Source organism: Elephas maximus, chromosome 19, assembly GCF_024166365.1.
Source record: "Elephas maximus indicus isolate mEleMax1 chromosome 19, mEleMax1 primary haplotype, whole genome shotgun sequence".
Classification (NCBI taxonomy): domain Eukaryota; kingdom Metazoa; phylum Chordata; class Mammalia; order Proboscidea; family Elephantidae; genus Elephas; species Elephas maximus.
In genome coordinates, this window is record NC_064837.1 from 45,549,574 (window position 1) to 45,576,112 (window position 26,539).

Here is a 26,539-nt window from a genome sequence, read left to right on the forward strand (position 1 = left end):
TGAGTGGGAAGGGGGAAGAGGGAAATTTGAGGTCTAGACATCCCAGACCGGAGCCATCTTCCTCCTCCAGCCCTGAGCCCTCTCTCCAGGCTCACCTTCTAGCTGGGGTCAGGGCATGCTTTGCTCCCTGTTTCCCCTTTCACAGTGCCATGGAGCTGACACTAGCCAGTGTTCTGGAAAAGTTGCCACTGCCCCACCTCCTGCAGGTCTCCCTTGACTTTGCTGAGTTGCCCCCTTTTCCTAGCTGTCTAGGAAAGTCCATCAATGCCAGCAATAGCTGAGGGCACAGGGTAGCAGGTGCCTGCACAAAGCCACTTCCAGGCTGTGAACGCAGGGCTGAGAGATGGGAAACCTGACAGTGAACATTCCATCTTTGACTTGGCTGGACCTTGGGTTTTGGCCTTCTCTATAGCCTCAGTTTCCACCAACATCAGGAAGGGGAGCTGCAAGAGCCATCTAGGCAGGCACCCCAGGACTGTGCCAGGTAAGGGGAACTTTCTGCCCTGCCCTGCCCAGGTGTCTGCATTGTAGCTAACCTTCTTAAAGCCCCACATTAGATACATATCATCCTCTGTTATGTGGTCAAAGATTGAGCCAAATGGAACCTGGAAGACAAATTTGCTGCAAAGAAATTATATAGGTTTCAAAGCTTAATGATATTGATCTATGGATTATCGACTGGTTGGAACTTTTTGTGCTGCCATCATTTGCCTCCATCTGCATGAATGAGAGAGAGTTGATTGGACTTACTTTCTTGTTGAGGGTGTTTTTCCACATACAAACATTGCTGTCCCCCCAACCTTCATTTCTGCACTTGCACCCATTTAAGCAGGAATCAGTACTCTTCAACTCAGACTATTTTGTCCATAGGGCAGCTTCTTTTAGCATTCCTGGACTACTGCTACCCTGGACCCTGGATTCTAGGGAACCAAGACTACGGTCATCTGAATAGGAGCCTAAGTTTGCTGAAAAGGCAAGAGCTCCATATGATGGCGTAGATAGTTATTCACTTGGTAGACATTTGTTAAAGACTTCTTACGGACCAGGCACTGAGGTAGGTCTGAGAATACCAGATGAAGATGGCAGTTTCTGCCCACAAGAGGATTGCAGTCTATAAGGGGAGGCCTATCTGTAAGCTAAAGAGTTGCAGGTACTTTAGTAGAAAATTTTTTTTATAGAGTAAAAACCCCTTGCTGTTGAGTGAATTCCAACTCACAGTCACCCTACAGGACAGAGCAGAAGTGCCCCATAGGGTTTCCAAGGAGCGTCTGGTGAATTCAAACTGTCAACCTTTTGGTTAGCAGCCAAAGCTCTTAACCACTATGACACCAGGGTTTCTATAGGGTAGAGGGGAGCAAAAGGAGGGAAGTGGTCTCTGGGGTCAAGCAGAAAAGGCTTTGTAAAAGGAGTGGACATTTGACTTGTCTTGAGTAAGTGTTTGCTAGATGGACAATAGAATAGGCATTCCAGGAGGTGGGAAGAACATGAGGAAAGGCTGAGTGCATTTGGGAAACTTTGAGTGTTGTGATACGACTGGTGCGAAGTGGTGAGTAAATGGGCTGGACAAGTAGGCAGGGGCCTGGTGTGCCTTGCTGAAGAGTTATCACGCAGGTAGCCAAGACCAGACTTTTAGGCACAAAGATCCTAAAATTTTTTTATCCCATGATATTATTGAACCATAGAGTCCCTGGTTTGTGATCAGCTGCTAACCTAAAGGTTGGTGGTTCAAACTCACCCAGTGGGGCCATGGAAGAAAGGCCTAGCGATCTGCTTTCATAAAGATTACAGCCCAGAAAACCCTGTGGAGCAGTTCTACTCTGTACCACACGGAGTTGCCATGAGTTGGAACTGACTTCATGGCAATGGGTTTGTTTTGTTTTTTAATTGTTGAACCAGAGTGTTGAACAGAGTGTCTTGTTTTTTAAAGACTCAGATGGAGGGGAAAAATACTAGATTCTGACAGCCTCTCCCTTCCTTGATGATTAGTGAGGACATCTGTCTTGAAGCTATGAAGTAGGCATATGTTGTGCTTTTCTGCCTAGTCAGATTTGGTGTCTGGATCACAGAGCGACCCCACAGTGTATAACCAGAGGGGGAACAGGCCAATGGCTGCTGTTGCCCCTGATGTAGCCTCACCGAGGGCTTTATCTGAGTGGAAGAAATGAATTTTTCCCTGCTTCTGCTTTTCCTTCAACGCTTTGCCAGCTTCCCATCAACTTTACGAAATTATTGACATTTTCTTGAGAAGGCATCTTGAATGAATAGAAACTACATTGCTATATTATATTGTACACAGATGGTTTGTCAATATGAAACAGAAAGACTGCCTGTGGGTTTGGGGATTAAACCTTGCCTGTTTTCTTCTAATGCATTTGCATTTATGGTCTTAAACCAGCTTTTATCTAATTAAATATTTCAGTCATATATTTTAGTAATTAGACTTGTGTTTTGGGACCTGGCACTGGTGACCAAGTGGATGATGGGCTAAAGGAAAAAGGCAAGGTTCGTGCTGGGGGTGTTGGGAGACACTGCAGTGTTTATTTATGTGGAAGCTGGGCAGGGGCGGGGGGCTGGTGTATGGGCATGGGGATGAGGAGGAGGTATGGAGAGGAGGGAATTGGCTCACCCAGGGTTGGCTTTAGGTGTCATGGATGATGCTGTTCATTGAAGTGGGGCATGCTGGAGGAGGGGGTTTGGAGAAAAAAGCTGAAGTCATTATCGGACCTCTTGATTGTGAGGGTTTATGGGACATCCACACTTGGTCAGGATGGATAATGAAGTCTGGAGGTTAGGGGCGGGGTTCCTGCTGGTGATACTGATTTAGGTATCATGAGCCTCCAATGAGGGAGGGTGAGAATGAATGTCTGAGAAGGGAAGAGAGCCTGGGGGAGTTAAGGATGATAGTGGGGAAGGGAGAGGTCCAGGAAAGTGGCAATGACACTGGTGAAATGCCAGTACCAGTTGCCATCAAGTCAGTGGCAACGCCAGTGTGTGTCAGAGTAGAACTGTGCTCCGTAGGGTTTTCAGTGGCTGATTTTTCAGAAGTAGGTCTTCAGGCTTCTTCCAAGGTGTCTCTGGATGGACTTGAACCTCCAGCCTTTTGGTTAGTAGGCAAGTGCTTAACTGTTTGCACCACTCAGAGACTTCACTGGTCAGGGAAGGGGATGGTTAATGCAGAAGTCATAAACTGCTGGTCTGAGGGGTGAAAACGGTCCTGTATGTTTTTATACAATTTTGAGTCAGCATTTAAAGACTGAGAGATTTCACATAAAACTCCACATTTTTGGCTTCTCTCACAAAAGTCAGATCTGGCATTCTTGCATAGCACCAACTGGCCAAAGCTGAGTGGGGGCACTCGTTTGATGGGAGCTGTGCACCCTAGTTTGGCAGTCCCACACTCCCCGCTACCCCCATATTTTCAGCCCTAAGGCTAGCTCTTTCCTTTATAGTTGAGAACCGTTTCCCTCCCAGCCCCTGAGGCATCTGAGTTTGAACTGGGCTAGTGTTTAATCAACATGGGTGAGAGCCAGAGAGGAAGAAGGGGCGCTGGTGGCCCCTGGTGGCAGTGGGGCACCGAGGCGAGCCCCAGGAAGAAGGGCTGACTAGGAGGGCTCTGAAATGCAGAGGGAAGGAGGGGTCAGCCCTCAAAGAAGGGAAGGAAGAAGGGACTCCTGATGTCCCGAACGGGGTCACAGGAGGGGGAACGGCCCCAGACCATTGCTAAGGAGGGTTCTATTGTGAAGTACTGAGAACAGACCAGGGTTTAGAGATGGGGTTTAGGAGACAGAGGAAAGATGGCTTCATTATTATTCAGAATCTAAATAATCCACAGCTTAACTTTTTCAGCCTGAGTTCTGGGTGTGGCAGAGGTGGCTTCAAAGGGGATTCACGTTTGTTTGGGAAATGGAAATAATGGGGTTCAAAAAGGCCCCATTCTCTGCCATTCAGATCAGGGCTGCAACTGCTCAGGGACCCAACCCACCCACCCTGAGCTTGGGGCTGGGTCTGAACTGTTCTCTGGACCCATTCTGCCTTCCTTAAAATATGCCAGAATGTATGTGGCTGGCTGTACTGTCAGCACTGTCATTGACCTCAGGTGTAGAGCCTTGCAAGGGCAGTCAAAAGATGATTGTAAAGATGGACCAAGTGGCTTGAAGAAAGGCTGAGCCCTATTTACTGGTTTGGTTTGAAAAAAAAAAAAAAGTACTTTGCCTGGATTTGACTTCAGGAGAGGTAATCCTTCCCTAGCCCTCTTTTTTTCAGGCCTATAATCTCAGCATCTAGGATTAATGAGGAGAGCTCAGTGTTTAGCATCAGCTGGGCAGAGAGGAGGGGTGGGGAGGGATAGCCTTTGGTGCTGGTGACCCTGAGCAGGAAGGCGGAGCAGAGGGGGAAACACAGGCTGTGTGGCCCCACCCCTGAGCTGCTGCATGTGGCCTGCCCCAGATTTTCATCCGTGTGTCCTTTAAAAGCCAGGAGCTAGGAGGACCAAGGGTCCGGCCAGGTGCCTAGGGCAAGCTTGGGCTGCATCCCACCCTCGACAGTCTCCCCACTGCCTCCCCTGCTCCCCCAAAGTCTGGTTTGGAGCCCCCTGCAATTCTCACATAAAAGGTAGATTAAAGCTGGATGAGGGCTAACTTGCTACAAGGTCTTCCCATTCCTTCCTGGTGCCTTCACTGTGCTAGGTAGAATACATTCTCTCATCCCCTTTCTATCTCAGGCTCCTCCGACACAGAGATGGTCAGGCAGTCCCTTTTGAGCCCGTGTGTCCCACTGGAGAAGGGGGATCCTGGTATGCCAGCTTGCCCAGTTTGACAGCTTGCAGCTGGCCCTTCACGTCCAGACCATGCTGAGGTCAGTTTCCACACTTGCAACATGAAGCGCAATAGTTGGAATCAGCTCCCAGGAAAGGAAGATTCTTGAAGCCTGAGAGCAAAGCCAAGGGGAACATGTGGCAGAAACAGGTCAGCTTGTTAATATTTCCCTTCTCTCTGCCAATCTCCTTACTCAGAACACATCAAGGCCAACCATTACTGAACATTTTAATCAAAGAGTCTATAGAAGAATCCTGATCAAAAGGGGGAAAATGGAGAACAGAATTTCAAATTCTCATGGACACCAGACTTTCTGGAGCCATGGAGCTGGATAAACCCCCAAAACTATTGCCCTAAGATAATCTTTAAACCTTAAACCAAAAATACCCCTTTTAACTAAGTCTCTTAAAACCAAGCAATAATTTAGCTTAACTAATAAAGAATGCCTACCTTGAGCAGTGTGCTCTTTTAAGATCTATCTAGGACTAATGGACCACATCTACCACGGCCTCTACCAGTACAACTAGATGATGCTCGGCTACCACCTCTGATTGCTCTGACAGGGATTACAATAGAGGGTCCTGGACAGAGCTGGAGAAAAATGTAGAACAAAATTCTAACACACAAAAAAATATCAGACTTACTGGCCTGACAGAGACCAGACACCCTTTTAGCTCAGTAATGAAGTCACTCCAGAGGTTCACCCTTCAGCCAAAGATTAGACAGGTCCATAAAGCAAAATGAGACTAAAGGGGCACAACAGCCCAGGGGCCAGGACTAGAAGGCAGGAGGGGACAGGAAAGCTGGTAATAGGGAACCCAGGGTCAAGAAGGGAGGGTGTTGACATGTCGTGGGGTTGTTTACCAATGTCATAAAACAGTATGTGTACTAACTGTTTAATGAGAAACTAGTTTGCTCTGTAAACCATCATCTAAAGTACAATAAAAACAAACAAACAAACAAAAAAAAGACCAGGGGGAAAAAAAAGACCTATCTATATGGGATCAAACTGACAACAACAACTCGTAAGATTAGATAGGAACCTTAGGGGGAAGTGAATGTATGTTAATGGGAGAGGCACAACTCAGAAAAGGAGGGTGAGAATAGTTGCACGACTGGGAGAATGTAATCAGTGTCACTAAAATGTACATGTAGAAACTTGAATTGCTGTATGTTTTTGCTGTGTATATTGTCAACAACAACAGATATCAATTATTAAAAACAACTGCACAGCAGGGCCGTTTTCCAGTCATCCAATCTGTGCATGAGAAATAGATCAATATACCTCCTGTCTTCCTACCAGTGGAGCAATGAGATGAGGGGCCCAGGGGCTGATGAGAAGGCAGCCGTTGGTCTAGTACAGTCCGAAGAGATCAGGTACCAGGAGGACGGGTCTCCCCGCCTCGTAACCAAGCAGTGATCAAGGGCAGAGATCCTGGGATCCATCTGAGACGAGGGCAACACAGCCTCTCCTTTTTCTGCCTTCAGTCTACTTGAGGGCTGACTGGCTCTATGGAAAAGCTGTTTCCTTGCAAATACAGGCTGCTGGTGACAAAGGAGACAGATTAAGGGAAAGGACAGCCACTTCACAGAAGTGACCTGGCTGTGTCTTTGAGGGTCATTATAAGGGAAGCATATATGGGTCTCTATATGCTTGAGACTGACTCGCTTCTCCCTTCAGCCCTGATGCTTTCAGGCCCTGCAGGGCTTAAATACGGGCAGCGAGCTAGTGCCAGTCCCCGCTGCGTAACAGCACAACCCTGACTTCCTAATCCGAAATCAAACCAGCTGCTGTGGAGTCCATTCATGGTACCCCCACGTGTGCAGGGTAGAACTGCTCTATAGGGTTTTCAAGGCTGTGATCTTTCAGAAGCAGTTTGCCAGGTCTTTCTTCCAAGCCACCTCCTGGTGGTAGGTTTGAACTGCCAACCTTTTGTTTCATAGTCGAGCGCGTAGACATTTGTGCCACCCAGGGACTCCTGACTTCCTAATAGATCTGCCAAAGAGAAAAAGAAAAAATCCCCACCAAAATTTGAGATCTGCAGCACGTACTAAAACCATCAGGCTCCAGCTGACCCACTGCCCTCCTCCCTGGGGTGCTGGGGTGGCGGGGGGTAGAAGAAAAACAGATTCTGTGGCCAGGGCCCTCTCCTGGGTAGAGCTGGGCTCCCAGGCCTCTAGCTGCCAGGCCCTCCCAGGAACCTGCCTGGACCTCCACATTTCTGGGGCACTGCCTTTTCTCCAGACTCTGTAGCCTTCCAGAAGTAACTGAGCCAAGACTCCTTTGGCTTTTCTGTCCCAGACTTCTTCCTAAAGGGCAGAGAGGTTGGGGCGATGAGTGAAGGAATTAGCTTGCTGGCAGAGGAAGTCATTGCTCTCCTTGCCTCTGTGGTATCCACTCTGCTCCAGGCCAAACTGGCTTCGAGGAGAAAAAGCCAGGAACCCTGTGCTAGGCCCTGCCTCTGAAGGTCCCAAACAGGCACTCTGGGGGCTTGTGCCAATGCCATAAGGTCCATGTAGCTGTGGCTCCTCTCGGGCTGTGGCCTGGCCACTGGTGGCAGGATTTGCTGAGGGTCAGGAGGGCACGGTCCTACCTTCTTCCACGTGGATCACTCTGAGAAACCACGGCTGCCTCCTCTGAAGTCCCCTCTCCGAGCTCTCCAAGGTAAAAGACAAAGGAGGCCGCATTGCCAAGTTGCAGATTTTGCCTCAGGCAACTAAATTTATTAGCAAGAAAAAATTTTTTGTCAGCTCAGCGCTGACCAACAAAGTACATCGTTAATAAAGGATAACAAATCTGTCACTTAATTCATAAAACATACCTCAAGCAGTTACAACTAAAAATAAAGTTGGATTTTTGTTTAATTTAAAAGCCTCAAAAATAACAAGCAATATGTTTTTAAACATGTAGTAGACACAGTTGTCTATTATACAATATACACTGTACATGGGCAGAGCTTGGGCCGGGCCAGGGGAGATGAGGGGAAAAGGGAAGGGGTTCAGGACATGAAGGCGTTTTTATCTGAATCCAGATATGAATTGAAATGCTGTGTCATTTAGAAATGAGAATTGCTAGTGAGAAAAAAATTCGTATGCTCATCATTGCCCCCAAAACCCTCAACCGAAAGCAGGCATATGGGGGAGGTGAGTGACAAGGAAAAGAAGACAGGAGCAATTAAATAAAACTTCTTTAAAGCACGCACAGTACACAGTGTTCATCATCTGAAGTAGAGTATAAGGCAACGTTCTCCATAGAAAAACCGGGGGATCGGGAGGAGTCCGTGGGTCTCTTTACTTTTTTAAATAGAAAGTTGGAATGTGCTGGAGAGTCCTGGCAGGAGCTGGGGGCCTGTGGAGTGGAGGCAGCCTCCTGAGCCTCCCCAGAGGGGAAGCCCAGGGTGCAGGGCCCCTGGGTGACCGCTGTGTCTGGTGGGGCCAGGGAGGAGCAGGAGAGGGGTGGGGGCATGGCACTATGCCACTCGGACTGGTCAGGCTCTAGGTTGCTACAGTGTTGGGGGAGGGGAGTGGGCGGGGCAGGGCTCACTTTGCTCCTCGATGGAGTGAAATTCACGTTTTTCCTTTGGAAATAAGGGTTCCCACTCGTCCTGGTTTAGAACGTCTCATTGGGCACGGCCAGTGTCCACGGTCTGGGCAGGCCGGGAGCTCCTGGTGAGAGGGAAGGGGCTGGGGCAGAGCCATGGGGCTTGAGGAGGAGGAGTAGGGGGCAGCAGGGCCCCTTCCTGTGGGGACACAGTCGCAGAAGAGGAGAGAGGGCTGAAGGCGGGTCCAGGGCGGCCATGGGCCTCCTTCCCCAGGGTCCCAGGAAGGACACGGACGGGGGACTGCATCTTCGGGGTCTGCCACCTCAGCTGGCCTTACAAGTTCTTCGTGACCAGGTGGGTCTTATAATGCTTGGTGAGGTGGTCACTCCTCATGAAGCGCTTCTGACACTGGGCACACTCAAAGCGTTTGTCCCCTGGAAGAGGAGATGCCCGTCACTCAGAGTTCATGTACAGCACTGTCCTAGGCCCCGAAAGGGAGGGGCACGTGCAAGGGGCACCGGGCAGAGCTGACACCACCCTTCGTGTTCTGCCCACTTCCTGCCTGCATCCCGTTTGCTCCCTGTCCTCTACTGAGTGAAACCCTCTTACCAGTCCTCACTGCTCTCTCTCCATTTAACCTCTCTGTTTCATTTTGTCCCATTCCCTGTCCCTTGCCCAAGACACTTACACTTTTGCCTCTGCCCTATGGAACCCTTCCCACATAGGGATGTCCTCTTGCTTTCTTCTGATCTTTGTCCCTCTGTCTTCTGAACCTGGCTCAACATCTTCCTCCTCACAGGAAAACTCCAGGCCACTCTGCCCTCACCAACCCGAGCACTTGGTTGTCTGAACATACTGGCCTGGCCTGGGTCAGCTGCTGTTCTGTGCAGTGTTTACTTTTCGGCCTTTGAGGGGTGGTGTGACCCATCTCACCACACTGGCCAGGAGCCAGAGCTCTGGCATCTGCCCCCCCCCCCCAATCCCAGGACAGGGGTCTGCTTCCCAGGGGGCTTCACTACAGCAGCGTTTCTCAAAGTAGGTGCTGGGGACCAATGGGGATACCCGAGACAAGTTTAGGTGGTAGATGAACATTTTTTTTCATTTTAATAGTTTTGTATTTATTTGCCAGTGTGTTAAAAAGTATAACCACGATATTGCACCTGTGATGTCAAAGGTAGTATCACACAGGACGTACCAACCAACCCCACTGCCATCAAGTCCATCCTGACTCATAGGGTTTCCAAGGCGGTAAATCTCCATGGAAGCAGACTGCCTGCCACATCTTTCTCCTGCAGAGCCACTGGTGGTTTTGAACCACCGACCTTTCGGTTAGCAGTTGATTGCTTTAACCACTGTGTCACCAGGACATAAATGAGTAAAAACAGTGAGACAATTTAAGGTAAATCATAGTAGGAGAGGCAGTGGGAGTGGATGGTGGTCCAGCTTCACCGTCACTAGCTGTGTGACCTTGTGCACGTGACTTTACCTCTCCATGCCTCAGCCTAATGGGGCTAATCCAGGAACCCTCTCCATAGAGTGGTTATAAAGATTAGTTACTTTGCAAAGTGCATACATAGAACAATGGCCAGCACACTAGGTCAGTGCTTATTAAATAAATAACTATGCAGATATGGCAGAAGTCTTCAGGGTTATGTAATGCAATGACATTACTTTGGGAAACGCTGTGATAAGAGAATGACTTGAAGGAATTTCCTGTGTCGTCCCTGGACCCCTGAGAAGGCAGTGTGTGGCTCTTGCTTAGTGTGGCAGTTCCTTGGCAGGGTAGGAACCACCCAGCTGTAGGAGTCCTCCGTGTCATGGGGCGGTGAGGTGAGGAGCAGGCCTGTGTGGGGACGAGGAAGGGCGTGTGTGGACAGACCTGTGTGGGTGCGAGCATGCCTCTGGAGCTCGTCACTCCGTGTGAACCTTTTTCCACAGAAGAACCAGTTGCAGACAAAGGGCCGCTCGCCGGTGTGCAGACGCACATGGGCCCGCAGCAAGGACGTCTTCCGGAAAGTCTTGCCACAGTCAGGGATATGGCACACGTGCTTCTTCTTGCCCTGCTCTCCAGACCTGGGAATCAGGTTGAGAATGGGGTGGAGGGGATGGAAGAGGGAAGAGGTAGAAGTTGGGGACAGGACCAGGATGGAGAGAGGACATGAGGTTAGGTCAGAAAACACAGTAAGGTGAAAAGGCATGGTGGCATGAGGCCCGCCTGGGCCCAAGTGGCCACCTCCCCTCTGGTCTGTGCTGGCTCTCAGCCCTGGCAACTGTCCCAGGGAGGGGGTCAGGGTGCCCAGCATGTACAGGCTGGTGGTTTGGCCCCCCTCCTCCAGTCACCTCTTCTCCCCGTCTTTGCAGTTGGGGCACGTGCAGGCCATGCGACGACGCTTCTCCCCGGGAGGGGTCTCTCCGGCCAGGGCCTGCTCCATCTGCAGCTGGATCTGGGTGGGGCTCAGCCCACTGATGGTCAGGTTGTTCCCAGAAACATTCTGCACTGTCAGCTGCTGCTGCCCTGTGGGGATGGGGAAGGCACAGTCAGGGTAAGAAAGCCTAACGGGGCAGAGGAGAGAGCCTGACACCTCGGACGGACCCTTCTGCACATGATAACGTATGATGATAGTAGCAGTTGATATTTTCGAGAGCCTGTTACGTGCCAGACACCATCCTAGGGACTTCGTATGTATTAACTCATTTAATCTTCGTAACAGCCCTGGGAGATAGGTGCTATTGTCTTCATTTTACAGACGGAGAAATGGAGGCTCAGTAACGTATCAGTCACACAGCTAGTAAGTGGTAGAACTGGGACCTAAATCCAGGCAGTCGACTTCAGCATCAATGCCCAGAACCTCTATACTACACAGGCAGAATTCATTTTAAGATGTTGCCCACACAATTTCAGTTGGGAAGGGTGTTGTATTGGGTTGTCTTAGAGTGTTTCTTCCAGAATCTCTTCCAAACTCAGGTCCTTGGGAGATGCCAACTCTGCTTTCTGGAAAGTCTCCAGGGATTTTTGTTGATTAAAAAGAGAAAACAGTTCTACGGACTTTGGAAAAAACCTGCGTTCTTTAGGGTGACACCTGTGTGTAAGGCCATCATTCAAAGCAAGGATGCATCCCTGACCTGATGCTGTGTCCCTCTGAGAGGGTCCCTTCATGCAACTGAGTTCCTTGAGTTCCCTACAAAAGAAGAGGAGCCTTGTCCTCCCCTGCCTTGGGGTCGCCTCAAGTGGGAAGACCTAATGGATGAAGTGCAGTAAACGCATTAAGGGTGAAGAGAGGAGGCTCGGAACCACTACTTTGACCACTGCCTCTCACTCAGGTGACGGATGCAAGGAACCATTTTTGCTAGGTGGTTGTAACTCTGCCTTTGATTATTTGCAAGGCTGCTTTGACAGTGTCAGTCTCTCCACTGAACTGAAGTGCAGCACAAGCCATCCCCATTGTGAAAGGCTCCCTCCTCGTCTTCCAACCTTAACTCAAAGCTTCTTCCTCCAAGAAGCCTTTCTCGAAGCTCTTGGAGACCGTATCCCCTAAACATGTGTCCTTGGTCTGTACCAAACTAATTTCAGCATTTCTGTGTTAGGTGGAAGGTTTTCCTGGGTACATCTTATTTTCTCCGTCACACTCAAGGCCTTCAGCTGTAAGATGGGAACTATGTGTCTTAAACTATCTCACAGGGCTCCTGTAAGGACCAAATGAGAAAAGACACACAGATGTGCTTTTAAGCTGGAAGTGACTAAGCAAATGATGGGAGGTATCATCGCTATTGTTACTGGGAAGCCATAGTCCCATGTGCAGGCACCACCATCAACACTTGGTAGCCGGGGCTCCCCCTCACCGCCAGTGTTGGTGATGGTGACGGGCACGCCCTGGACCTGGACACCGTTGATGTTGATGGTCTGCATGGCCTGGGCAGCTGCCGCCAGCTGGGCTGCATTCAGGCTGATGATGCTCCCGGCGGGGGCAATCTTTGGCAGGGGACGCTCTTTTCGGAGGATTGCGGCTGAATGCTTTTTGCTGGTCCCGCTGACATGGGAAGCCCGGGTCGCAGGACTGCTACAGGTGGTGGTAGAGGCGGTCACAGCTGTTGCTGGGGGGCTGTCCTGGACAAGGACCGTCTGCACCTCACCAGAAGGCGTGCGGATGTAGACCTGGGAGAAGCCAGAGAGAACAGTCAGTGCTGACAGAGCCTGGGTCCCTGCACCAGTCAGGGAGTCCTTCCCTGCCCACCTGAGAACTGGGGTGCCTGTTTGTCAGCCCACATCTCTTCTTCAACTAGCTTAAACCTGTATTTATTCACTGTGGATGTTCAACACAGGGCTGATGGTGTACCGGTACTAAGATGGTAAATACTGACTGTAGATTTTTAACCAAACGTTTCATTTACTTGGTATGGAAAAATTAAAATCGCCAAATCTCAGAAGTAGAGAATTAGAATGCAACTTAACGATTACCCTCACAGAAGATGCAGCGTGAATGACCATCAAACAATGAACACAGACTCAGTTGTATTCATCCTTAAAGAGCTACAAATCAATGAGAAACAACCTTCCCCAATTCATGCTGGCAAACACCTCAGTGTAGGAACTATGAAACTCTTAGAAGAAGACATACATACAAATCTTCATAACTTTGGATTTGGCAAAGGATTCTTAGCTATGACACGAAAAACACAAGCAACAACAAAAAAAAGAGATAAATTAGACTTAATCAAAATTTAAAACTTTTGTGCTTCAAAGGACACCATCAAAAAAGTAAGAAAACAGCCCACAGAATACTTGCAAATCATATATCTGACAAGGGACTTGTATCCAGAATATACAAAGAATGCTTGTAACTCAGCAATAAAAAGACAAATAACCAAACTAAAAAATGGACAATGGATCTGAGTAGAAATTTCTCCAAAAAAGATACACAAATGGCCAATAAGTACATAAGAAGATGCTCAACAGCATTAGTCATTAAGAAAATGCAAATAAAAATTACAGTGAGATACTGCTTCATATCCACCAGGATGGCTAAAATCAAAAACCATTACTATAAACATAAAACAAAACAACAACCAAAAAAGGATGGGAATGTGTTAAAGAGACAGAAGAGCCAACCTGAAAGTTCCCAATGGTCAAAGGTGGAATAATTTAAGCAATAAAATAAATAATGTAGCTTTAGATTAATAACCCAAAATATAAAATAAATACACGAGTCCATACAGATATAAATAAATGATTGACTAAATATACAGATGAAGGGAAAAGAGACAAATCTTCCTTATAGAAGAATTCCAAATAATATATATAGCTACTCCCCCTTCCAGGACCAAAAACCTTTTGCTGTCAAGTTGATTCTAACTCACAGCGTCCCTGTAAGAGAGAGGAGAACTGCCCCTTAGAGTTTCCAAAGAGTGGCCAGTGAATTTGAACTACTGATCTTCTGGTTAGCAGCCGAGCTCTTAACCACTGTGCCACCAGGACTTGGGCTTAATTCCCACCCCCACCCCAACCCCTGAAAGTGGGCCAGGCTTGATGACTTGCTTCCAAAGAACAGAGTAGGGAAAAGGGAAAAATAGTAACTTTACAGTGGAGAAACCTGGCAAAATACTACCTTAGCCAAGTGATAAAGGTTAACTTCACAAGGGATATCATGTACCCCAATAAAAAAAGTGATGAGAAGGCCACTTCACCTCTGTGGTATTCTTTCCAAAAACCTATACCACCAGTCTAATCCCAAGGAAAACATCAGAAAAATCCAGATTGAAGAACATTCTACGGGGTACCTGGTCAGTACACCTCAAGAATGTCAGGATCATGAAAATACAATGAAAAAAAAAAGAAACTATCACAGACCAGAGGAAACTGGGGAGACATGACAACTAAATGCGGTACACTGGATCGGACCCTGACACAAGCTGATGAAATCCAAATAACGCCTGGGGTTGGGTTAATGATCGTGCATCAATGTTAGTCTCTTAGTTTTGACACACTCACCATGGCAATGTAAGATGTCTGCTAACGGGGAAACAAGGTGAGAGGTACAGGGAAACTATACTACCTTTGCAACTTTTCTGGAAATCTAAAATTATCCTAAAACAAGAAGTTAATTGACAAAGTTTCTACCATAGTAAAAAACCAGTTGCTGTTGAGTCAATTCTGAACTCACTGCGGCCCCAGGTGTTTCAGGGTAGAGCTGCACTCCACAGGGTTTTCAACGGCTGTGATCTTTCGGAAGCAGACTGCCAGGCTTTTCTTCCAAGGCACCTCTGGGTGGCTCTGAACCACCAATCTTTCAGTTAATAGCTAAGCGCTATCATAATAAAGGAGCCCTGGCTGCACAGTGGTTAAGACCTTGGCTGCTAACCAAAAGGTCAGCAGTTTGAATCCACCAGCCGCTCCTTGGAAACCCTATGGGGCAGTTCTACTGTGTACTATAAAGGTTGCTATGAGTCAGAATAGAACTGATGGCCAACAGTTTTTTTTTTCTTTTAATCATAGTAAAAGTTAGATACTAAAACAAGTAGGTGAAAGCCTGCTAGGAATGGGGTATTTACAGAGTCTCAAAGTATCTCTGCAGAAAATACTTATTACAAAGAGAAATAAAGTAACCTTATAGTACAGAAACTTGCCAGACAGCACCTTAATCATCACCAGTAATGGGACAAACTGAAATCATGCACCATTCTTTAGGGTGCAGTGAGAACAGCATCACTTTGTGTCGTCTCTGCAAAAAATGCATAACCTACGTTAAGCACGAGGTACGAGACAAACCTACGTTGTGGAACATTCTACAAAATAACTGGCCTTTAATCTTCAAAAGTAACAAGTCACGAAAGTCAAATAAAGACTGAGAAACTGTTCCAGATCAAAGGAAACAGGACAACTAAATGCGATGTGTGATCCTGGATCAGAGACTTGGGCTATAAAGGCGTGTCGGGGCAGGTGAAGAAACCTGAAAAAGGGTCTTCTGTTTCATTGCTGATTTGCTGGTGGTGATGGTTGTGTTGTGCTTATGTAGAATGTCCTTGCGTGTAGGAATTACACACATTCTATAAAGCATTTGCAAGTGCTCAAATGATTCAGGGGGAAAAGTTCTTTGTAAACAACAACAAAAAATACTGCTGTGATTTTGATTGGGGTTATTTTCAAGTCTTGGATTATTTAGGACTGACTGCATTTCTCAGTTAGAAACAACAAAACCTCATGTCACCTCTTAGTAAATGGACAAATCTCATTCTCAGTTTTCTAGTATGTGCCCCTTCTGCAAATTGTTGCTATTTTCTGTGTATCTGAAGTTTCTGTTATGAGAACATTTTTTGTTCATAATATAGAGCAGGGGTTGACAAACTTGGGTAAAGGGCCATATAGTAAATATTTTAGGCTTTGCAGACTGTATGGTCTCTGTTATAACAACTCAATTCTGCCACTGCAATGCAAAAGCATCCACAGACAATATATAAACAAATATGGCATGGCTGTGTTCCAATAAAACTTTATTTACAAAAATGGGCTGTGGGCCAGATTTGACCTGTGGGCTATAGTTTACCAACCTCTGATGTAGAGTACATTTTTTAAACTATGCATATCCTTTGACCCACTTTTAGGAATTTATTTAGCTAGAAGACTGGAAATAGCCTAAATGTACAGTTAATAGGGTACTAGTTGTATAAATAATAATACCTAAGAATGCAGGAACCCTGGTAGCGCAGTGGTTAAGTGCTCAGCTGCTAACAGAAAGGTCAGCAGTTTCAACCCACCAGCCACTCCAAAGGAGAAAGATGTGGCAATCTGCTTCCATGAAGATTTACAGCCATGGAAGCCCTATGGGACAGTTCTACTCTGTCCTTTAGGATTGCTATGAGTCAGAATTGACTCAACAGCAATTTTTTTTAAGGATAATGTACCTCAGGAAAACTATGTAGTCATTAAAAAATAATGTGTAAGTAAGTGTTTCTGCACATATATGCTTATTTCCTTAGGAAGACCTGGGCTCAGTCCTGCCTCCATCAATCTCAAGACGTGGGATCTCAGGGAAGGGGAGGCGTTTGCCGGAGATGTGCGCACCTATGCACTTATCACCTTAGCTCTTCACCTTTAAGGTAGGCCTGATAATGGAACCTCACAGATACTGTGACAGAGAAATTAAGTAATATGTAGAAAATCACTTCGTAATATGTAAAGTGCCACAAGGAAGGAGCAGTTATCCTAGGACAGGCTTCAGACTTCCTCCTGCTCGATTTCTGCTCCTATGGCCCAAATTCAAAGGCACGTCTTCTCCACCCAGGAGATGCACAACGTCCCGCCCTTACTCGTGACGCTTCTCTGTCTAGACAACTAGGCTCTCTATAGACAGCTGGATGATAAATTCCTCAATGGTGTGCATATATACGTAATCTCTGTGCCATTTCCCCTGCAGTACCTGCCACACATAGGACATAGAGTCAAGGTAGAAAAATGAAAAAAGTGCAGGGTTTGAAGTCAGAAATGTGAGTTCAATCCTGGTGTTTGTCATTTATACCCTATGAGATAATGAAGACTCCGGTGTCTCCATCTGTCACATGGGCACAGTCCCTGGGCTCCAGCAGGCATGCACAAAGACTAAACCTGCCTCACAGAGCCAAAGTGATTCCGGAGCATTACAGTACCTTCGTAAATGCCAAAAATAAGAACATCCTTGTTGGATCTAGCATATCAGATGGATCCAACCTAAACATTCCTGCTGCAAAGCTGGGCTGCCTCTATTTCTTCTCATCATTGCCAAGGCTCAGCTTATTCTTCATTCATTTTCTTACTTTATACCGAATTCCGTGGTTCTGACTTGGATTTTTTCATTTTTGCTACTGTTTTGGAGTATGTAAAATAAACTCTATTTTTAAAAATATATGTATCTGCCCCTACCCACCCCTCAAAAAAGACTCCCATAAAGAAAAAGCCAACCAAAATATACCTGTGTTTCATCTGATTTCTAAAGATAAGCTGTACTTGGCCCTCTGAACTGAAGAGAGCCCATCTGTCAGGCAGAAATGTCCACTTACTGCCCACCCCAAACAATACTGACGGTAATCACAGATCAAATCAAGGGATGTATCAGCATCGTCTTAAAAAGCAAGTCGAGGGCTAACCAGGCATAAGCCATTTAATGCTGAGGAGGAGAGGAGGCAGGTGCTGAGTGTGTGCGTGGTACCTGAGTAGGCGTCTGCTCAGCCGCCTGGATCTGAAAGTTCTGGGAGGGCTTCTGGGGGACGGTGGGGAGGGTGGCAGACGCCGCCTGCACCACCCGCAGGGCCTGCTGGGGGATCTGCACCACCTGCTGCTGCTCAGCCTTGGGGGGCACCACCTGGACCTGCTGGACCACAGCCGGCTGGCCCCCACCGGGGCTCTGAACAATGAGCAGGTTGTTTCCCGCCTGGATGATGTTGTCTGCGGTGGTCTCGATCAGCACCGTCTCCACCTGCTCCGCCATGGCCATGGGGGGCTGGGAGGCAGAAAGGCTTTTCTTCCTCGCTTTTTTGTTAGTCTTGGACAGTGGGGTTGGGGGGCTTTCAGTGAGGAGCTGCGCCGTGGCTCCGGTGTCGCTGGTGTTCACGAGGTTGTTGACAGGCAGAGTGAGTGTCACGTTGCCACCCCCACCCGTCAGCTTTACCACATTGGCCCCGCTCTGCACGGGGGTGGTGGTCATACTTGATTTCTGGACAGGGGCAGGCTTGATGGGGACAGGCTTATGGCTGGATGGTGAGGGGGTGATGATGGCTTGGTTGGTGCCAGGAATGATCTGGATCTGGTTGGTGAGACCGGGCTGCACTTGGATGGTCTGCGAACTGCTCGCCTGAATCTGCGGGACGGCCTGGTACTGGATATTGGCATTTGATCGGCTCCCTTTGTTGATCACGGTGGGATTCTGGATAGCGAACACCAGCTGCCCTCCAGGATAGGACGTGCTCAGTTGTGACCCCTGAATCTGAAGTATGTTTCCTTTGGAGGACAAGATTCCAAAGCTATTTTTGCCAGGACTAAGAGGGAGAGGGGCAGGTTTGATAGGGACGAGTTTCCGTGGTGTGGGCTGGGGGGGAGCAGGAGGTGTCACAGCAGCTTCCACAGCTGGGGGGCCAATTTTGCTACATGTCGCAGCAAGCAGAGCTAAGGGAGACGGTTGGGAGTCCTGCAAAAAACCGAGCAGGGAAAAGGAGTGAAACACGAGGGCCTATTGCTCCAGCCATGCTTCTTCCCTTTGACCCTCTCCTCTTGGCCGCTCCCCATGTGGCTCTTTCCTGCCTCTGTGGTAGGCACGTTGCTGGTATCCTCCCTGTGCTGGCTCCTGTCTCCCCTTCCCTGCTGGCTTCTCCATTAAGTGAGGGAGAAAGGGTAGGGAATGTCTTTCTCAGGAAGGAACTCCCCAGCAGCACCCCGTGGGCAGGGTGCTTCTGAACAGCCTGAAATGACCACTTACTCCCCATGGGCCTGGTTCCTAACAGGAGCATGGAATCCTCCTCAGGTCTGGAGCTTTCTTAGATGGACCTCCATCAGGCTACCACAGGGATTGGGGAAGAAAGGAGAAAGGGAGAAGCAACAGGAGGGATAAACACTTCAGTAAAGTGTTTTCTACTGCTTGGTCTGTGAGAGTTTAGAGACTGGGGAGGGGTGCTCTTTCCAGGCCCCAATGAAAGGACCTCTGGTGTTAGGGCATAGAGCCTCTATTTTCCTTTTATGGGCAGTGGGGTCTGGTGGAAGGAACCTTGGGTTTCATCCTGGTTTATCCCCTGACTCAGCTGTGGCATCTTAGCTAAATGGCCATGGTTTCTTAGTTCGGAAAATGTAGATAGCTGAAGCTTCCCTGGGCTCATGTCCTAGGGTATCTATAGTGAGACTGTGCAGGGGACAGACAGTGCAGAGAAAGCGTTTTCAGTTGTGGTTTAACCTGAGCCCCAGTTGAGTCCTTCCAGGTGGATGCAGCCCCCAGCTCTTAGAGCCCCTGCCCACTCACCTGGGTGGTGGAGGCAGCGGGCTGCAGGTAGTCACTGGGGCTGACAGCAGCAGTGGCAGCCATGCTGGTCTGTGGATCTGTTGGAAGAGACAGAGTAATGCACAAGATGCTCAAAGACTCGAGCCCCCTTGCCTCAGATTTTCTTTTGGGCACTATTTCCTGCTTCTTCTCCTTTTCTCCAGGAGAGGTTAATGACCCTTTCCCCATATATCCCCAGACCTATGTCTATCCCAGGAGGTGACCGTCTCTTCTCTTCAGACTCAGCCATCTGCGGTCATGAGGACAGGTGGTCCTGCCTCCACCGGACTGTCCCCTCCAGCCATCATAAATTCTAGGATAACATGAAGATACCAAGACTGTCTTCAGTAACTAAGCTATGCCACCTAACAGAGCCCTCTCTCTGCAAGGCACTGCCGACTCTCCCTAGCTAGATCAAAACGCCTTTATAGTGGGCAGGGGGAGCCCCCAGCTCATCCTCTAGCCCCACCTCAAGCTTCCTGCCCACTCCTGCTATAGGCCAGCTGCCAAGCCAGCCTGGGAGAGAAGCACTGCTCGGCCAGGATTCCTAAGCGGACCAAATGCTCCATTCGGATGTCCTGGGTGTTTTGTGCTCAACCTTCACCACAAAGGCACAGTGGCCCCAAGTATCACTATATAGCACATGGGTAATTTCTTTAAATGAATTTAAACTTTTACATAGGACAAAAGGTACATGGCCTCATAGGTAGCATCAAGACTAGGTAAGGTCAGTGACCAAATATAACTAGAAGGATGAAAATATAGTAAATTCAATCTTTTGCTTTAATGTATATATTTCTATACAAGAATATAGCTGAATAGGATTAAAAAGTCTAAAAAAGAATGCTAAAATGTTAAAAAACCATTACCTCTGGGTGGAAGAATTTTGCTTGACTTAAACGTTTTTCTCCTTGTTTTTCTGTATTTTCTCATTTTCCCACAATGAACATACTCTAGTGTACTTTTATTTTTCAATAAAGGAAAACAAAGACGAGGAAATAATGAAAGAAATCTCTGTACTTAAGTCTGATCGAAAAGAAAGATGAGGTGAGTAAAATGGGAGTCATGAGAATTTGGGGAGGAAGCATCTTCACCATCTGACAGTACACCAATCCCCAAGGAAAAGGATGCTGGGCACCTGTATGCTAGGCCTTTGGGAAGTAGACTTTGGGAAGTACAGAAACAAGAGCAGTGGGACCTCAGGCACTCAGAGACAAAACAGCTCAAGAAAAAGAACTTCTTAAATAAAAATCACAAATCATCCCTACATTCAATATGAGGAAGCAGCAGCTACATAAACAAATGGGCTCTGATTTCAATCACTTTTAATGTGATGCTTCTCTGCCCCCATTTTGTGTGGCATCAGGCTGCAGAGGAAATGAGCAGGAGGCCCAATTGGGACTACAGACTTGATTTTATTAGGTCATGTGTAAAAGAACCAAGGTGGCCCAGGCCAGGAGAACTGACACCTAGAAAAGGACTTTGACAAATACTAAAGATCACCGAAGGAACCTTTAACTAAAAAACTACACTTGACTCAGGAAGAACCAGGAAGGGGTGAGCCCCTGCTGGACATTTGGTGAGAAGAGAAAGCGGAACCATTCACATTTTGGCTGGCCTCTGGCTTCTCCGGGAGAGTGATTTCTTGAATGGTAGAAGGGAAAGAAAAGATGGTTTAGGGGGAACTGAAGTCAGGACAGGTGATGGGCTGGTACAAGGACACGCCAATGCCTTAAAGGATCTCCAGGCTCTGAGCCCCAACACACTGTGCTCCAGAGTAAGAGAGACTTCACAGACGCGCTTGCAACTATGTGAGGAGCCAGAGGGCAGCTCTGGGCCAAATCTTCTGTGTAGATTCTGAAATATGCAGATCCCTGGCAAAATTGAAGAACAAATGACCGAACAGCACCGCAATTACTTCGGAAAGGAAGAAGTAATCACAAGGATTAAGTACAGGGTTCGCGAAAAACAAGTCATATTCAACAAACCTCAGTTTGTACACACCATGCATTTTATTCCACAAGGCATCTGACTGAACTTTTCCTAATATTCTTGTCAACAAGAAGGTAACAAAATATGGACAGGATGACAGTCCCACTGGGGGGCTAAGCTGAGCATACCTTTGCTAAGTGGTGAGGTCAGCTGTCCAGGAGTCTGCTGCTGCAGTGTCAACCACTGTGTGTCACCCAACAGGTGGGTCCCCGGACCAGCGGGCCCCCGGACCAGGGTCCACAGGCTTCTCCTCAAAGGCTTGTGCTTTCTCTACCAGGCCTTATTTTTCATTTTGATGATCAGCTTTTTAAAAATGAACATTACACTACAGGTCACTGGGTGACTGCTGCTAAACGAAGTCCTACTGCATCTCAGGCCTGTGTTTCTGTTTACTACATGCGCTAATTCAGCCAAGTTAATTCTGACCCACGGCATATCTGTGCAGAGTCAGAAGTCCTGTGAGGACTGCAGTGTAGGGTACTAGCACACCCTGTGGGGTGGGCTTGTGAAATGCAGGAGACCCCGGAGTGTCAAGTCTGTGTCATGCTTACGCTGAAAGCAGTGATTCAGGCTCAGTAAAGCATCATCCTCCCTACAGTGATGATGGTGGTTTGAATTGTACTGGCTTTTGGTCATTATTTGTTAATTCCATAGGAACTACATCTATGAACTGATACACAGATTTATGTTTACACATAACTAACATTGTAGCATTATAACGAAAACAATCCAAGTCAACCCCAAAACATTTGTCTTTTACAGCAGTGGTGTTCAAACTATTTTGAACATGAACCAGTTATAAAAAACATTACATTAAGACCCTCCCCCACATACACACACTACGAACTTCCTTGTCCTGTGCTTAAGCAATAAGTTTCTTGGAACAGAAGTTACCCTTACTGTGTGTGATATATGGAAACCCTGGTGGCGTAGTGGTTAAGTGCTACGGCTGCTAACCAAAGGGTCAGCAGTTCGAATCCGCCAGGTGCTCCTTGGAAGCTCTATGGGGCAGTTCTACTCTATCCTATAGGGTCGCTATGAATCGGAATCAACTCGACGGCACTGGGTTTGGTTTTTTTTTTTGTGTGTGTGTAATATATGGAAACCCTGGTGGTGTAGTGGTTAAATGCTAGTGCTAACCAAAAGGTGGGCAGTTCGAATCCACCAAGGCGCTCCCTGGAAACTCTATGGGGCAGTTCTACTCTGTGATATACTTTGCTACTTTTTTATTCTACTTCACTTTCTTAAATTTTGTGACCCACTACATTGATTTTATGACCTACAGCCTGGAAAATGTGCCTTTACACTAGTCAACTGGACCAGTGAGCAACATCATGATAAACGGAGAAAAGATTGAAGTTGTCAAGGATTTCATTTTACTTGGATCCACAATCAACAGCCATGGAAACAGCAGTCAAGAAATCAAAAGACGCATTGCATTGGGCAACTCTGCTGCAAAGGACCTCTTCAAAGTGTTGAAGAGCAAAGATGTCACTCTGAAGACTAAGGTACGCCTGACCCAAGCCATGGTATTTTCAATCAAATCATATGCATGTGAAAGCTGGACATTGAATAAGGAAGACAGAAGAAGAGTTGAAGCCTTTGAATTGTGGTGTTGGCAAAGAATATTGAATATACCATGGACTGCCAAAAGAACAAATCTGTCTTGGAAGAAGTGCAGGCAGAATGCTCCTTAGAGGCAAGGATGGCAAGACTGCGTCTTACATACTCTGGACATGTTGTCAGGAGGGATCAGTCCCTGGAGAAGGACATCATGCTTGGCAGAGTACAGGGTCAGCAGAAAAGAGGAAGACCCTCAACGAGGTGGACTGACACAGTGGCTGCAACAATGAGCTCAAGCATAACAACGATTGTGAGGATGGCGCAGGACCAGACAGTGTTTCGTTCTGTTGTGCGTAGGATGGCCGTGAGTCGGAACCGACTCGATGGTACCTAACAACAACAATCTAGTAGTGGTAGATCCACTACCCACGTTTAGGAAACAGTTCAAAGACCCAGAGGGCATGTGAAACTTGCAGGTGTCACAAATACAATGAGTGTAGCTATTAGAGTTCAAAGAGATCTTCTAAAACTGGTAGGTGCAGTGTTTAAGAGCAGGAGGCTACAGTCCTGAGGCTCCTGACTGTGGCGGTCATCCGCTGGGTGGCTGGGGCATCCTTCTCTCAGCCTCATCACACCATCTGGAAAGAGTCCTGTCCTCATAGCATTTCTGTGAGACTTCAATAATGTATATGAAAAGCATCAAGCACAAGACCTGGCATATAGCAGGTAACCAATAAATGGTGGTTTTAAAGTTTAAGGTTTAGGAAATCCCGCACTTACGTTTAAAAGAAAAAAAGGAAAACACATGCGCATGATATAGGAAGACAGGGCCTAATATTGGTTCTCATGTGAAAAAGCCCCAGTGGTTTTCTGACTCAGCTAAACGGGAGCCAATAGAGTCTACACGTGGTTGCCAAAAAAGCTATTGCAATCTTGGGCTGCGTTCCTAAAAGTTCAATCATAGAACAAGAAAAATAATAGTCCGAGTGTATTCAGCATGCTTGGACTACCTTTGGAGTGTCAGATTCTGTCCTGAGGATCACTATGAGAGGGTAGACTTTCCACAGACGCTTGTTCAGAGAAGAGTGACGATGGCTGTGACCAGGATGCCCGAGTGAGGGTATACACCAGGATATTTAGTCCACATGTGGGCCCAAAGGGTAGGACCAAGACTTCTGGATAGAAATTTCAAGAGGCAGATTTCAGTTTAATGTGAGGGAGAACTTTCAAAAGATAGAATCTGTTGCCTTTTGTGGTCATGGTCTCCCTTCCCTGGAACCTCTCAGCTGGAAACAAGATGTCTGTATGGGGTGGGAAGTTGGACTAAATCATCTTTTTAAGGTTTTTATAATTCTCAGACCATGTTGCTGATAAAAACACAGGATTAGTTTCTGGCAGGGCAGGGAAGGGAAGGCGGGGGTCGGGGGGGGGTCTTTTCAGAGCTCCCCTGGGCTCAGGCTCTCTTAGCTAAAATCAGTGAATGACTCTCCCCCGGACATCCTATTATGAAAAAGAAAAACAGTGGAAAGGGATAGAGTGTGGACGAAATGAAACGAAAACAGGCCCAGCACATCCTTTATCATCTCTTTCACATCTCCCTTGCTCCCTCTGCAGTCATTATCATCCTGGACTCAAACTGTATGGAGACCCGGCCAGGCTCTGAGCGATTCTTCAGAGTTAGGGTGTTAAAGAGGAATCTAATGGAGCAAGACGCAGACTGCTGGCGCCTGACGTTGTACCGGTTCAATTTGGTTTCATTTTCCTCCCCAGCTAGCTTTTGAAACACTCACCCAGATCTCAAACCATGTTTGTTAACTATTTCTCCTAGTGTCCCTCAGGGCTTTTCAGGCCCTAGGCTGCAGACCTGGGCAACCAAAACAGAGTAAGCTCTCCCTGCCACTGCAGAATTATATCCTGCAATTAACCATGAAAGGGAAAAGAGAAGTATCTGCAGTCGGTGTTTCTAAGCCTAAAGTGGTTATGGAGAGATAGCTTAGGTAGGGAACTGCAAGACTATGATCAAAGGTACTTTAGAACCTCATTAATTTGTAACCTTATATTTAAAATGTACAACTGGGACATAAATTGTGCTTAACTTTTCCTTATACTATTCAAAGAGAGGTTAAATAGTGTATGGAGATTGCAAAGGGACTCTTAGGCATAGTTATGTAACTATTTCAGACCACTTCCGCCATTTTCATAGTATAATTTGCTTTTAACAGCAGTTTACATCCAGTCACCGAAACCTACATTTAGCAATATTGGTAAGTGGGATTACTGCATGTGCTTGAAAGAAAAAGCCACGTTTCTTTCAAAGTTCTATCAGAGTTGTCATTAATTCAGGTTGCCTAAAACTTTTCCAGCAGTCCCTAAACTGGCAAAGTTTTACAGCAATTTACTCAACAAGCACTAGTCCCTCTTAGGCTCCAAGGAAAAACTTCCAAAGGCATCACATGAGGCTTCAAGGCAGCACTGAAGGCTGGGGGTGCGGGTGGCTGGGTACAAGCGCCTGCCCAATGGGACCACACCCGATCCCGCACACTGGAAGCCAGTTTAATTCTAAAAGCAGCAGAAAAGTATGGAGTCTCCAGCGCTTGATGTCCTGATTATCCATCCCTCTACCTCCCGCCCCCTCCAGCTCCAGCCTTCCCTTCTCCCTCCTTCCCCACTTGGTCATTTCCCAGGCAGCTGCATCAGGACTTCAACCCTGGCACTCTGCTGAAACTGCTCTTGCCAAAGTCACGAATGACCTCCTAAATCCAGAGTCCCTCTTCAGCAATTCTTGACCCTTTGATCATTCCCTCCTCCTCAAAATTCCCATGATTTTTTTCTCCCACTTCTCTGGCCACCTCCTCCCCTTGTGGGCTCCTCTTCCTTTGCCACCCTTAAATATCGATGATCCTTGCCACCTGTCCATTCCGTGGGTGACCGTACCCACTCACATGGCTTTAGGAACCTTCCACAGGCTGTCGACTCCCAAGTCACTGTCTGGCTCAGGTCTCTCCTCTGTAAGTCACCAGTACATCCAGCCCTCTGTGGGCCTCCACCTGGGCTGGCCACAGACACTTCAGACTCTGAGCTATACATCTGCCCATTCTCTCCCCAGCTTTCCCATCCTCAGACACCACAGGCCTTCTTCCAGTTCCTCGAAATGCCCTCATGTCTGCCGCTGCGCTATCCTTGTTGGAGCTCCTTCTCCTCTCTTCACCTAACTAACACCTAGTAACTCTTCAGGTCTCGGTCCGTTTTATTCCAGCTAAATTTATTGAGAGCCCACTGTGTGGCTGGCATGTAATTCCTCAGAAAAGCCTTCCCAGACTCCCTTCAACACCCAGTCACCTCCTTGGTAACACTTAAGCACCTACTGGCTAACTAATCGTTTCTTCTTGTATTTCCAATTACAGTGAATGGCACCATCTTCCAACCTAAATTAGAAACTTGAGCATCATCCTTATCGACAATCAGTCAACAAGTCCTGGTGATTCTACCCCCTAAATGTAAACTCTCTCCATATCTACCCATTCCTCTCCACCCCATCACCATTTTCCCAGCACAAACCAGGGTCAGCTCCACATGAAATACTGCCCATAGCCTCCAAAATGGCCGCCCAGTCTTTGCCCCTCTAATTCTGCCTCTG

The 26,539-nt window shown here is 47.4% G+C and overlaps 1 protein-coding gene across 3 annotated transcripts; it reads right to left on the reverse strand.

Moving 5' to 3' along the window:
- Positions 1 to 6,654: 6,654 nt before the first annotated feature.
- On the reverse strand, positions 6,655 to 19,554 carry SP2 (Sp2 transcription factor). 3 transcript variants are annotated; one of them, XR_007514064.1, is made up of 7 exons: positions 19,330 to 19,554; positions 17,533 to 18,507; positions 12,197 to 12,509; positions 10,697 to 10,871; positions 10,236 to 10,429; positions 8,359 to 8,790; positions 6,655 to 7,531 (listed from the first exon to the last, which is right to left on the reverse strand). XR_007514064.1 is itself a non-coding variant. In XM_049860044.1 (6 exons), exons 1-6 carry the CDS (start codon positions 19,534 to 19,536, stop codon positions 8,690 to 8,692), a joined length of 1,965 nt encoding a protein of 654 aa, XP_049716001.1. In that variant the 5' UTR covers positions 19,537 to 19,554; the 3' UTR covers positions 7,579 to 8,689. The 3 variants fall into 3 exon arrangements, 2 of the variants coding, with proteins under 2 accessions (XP_049716001.1, XP_049716000.1); XM_049860044.1 differs by lacking the exon at positions 6,655 to 7,531 and having other exon boundaries at positions 7,579 to 8,790; XM_049860043.1 differs by lacking the exon at positions 6,655 to 7,531 and having other exon boundaries at positions 8,698 to 10,429.
- Between the last annotated feature and the right edge of the window lie 6,985 nt (positions 19,555 to 26,539).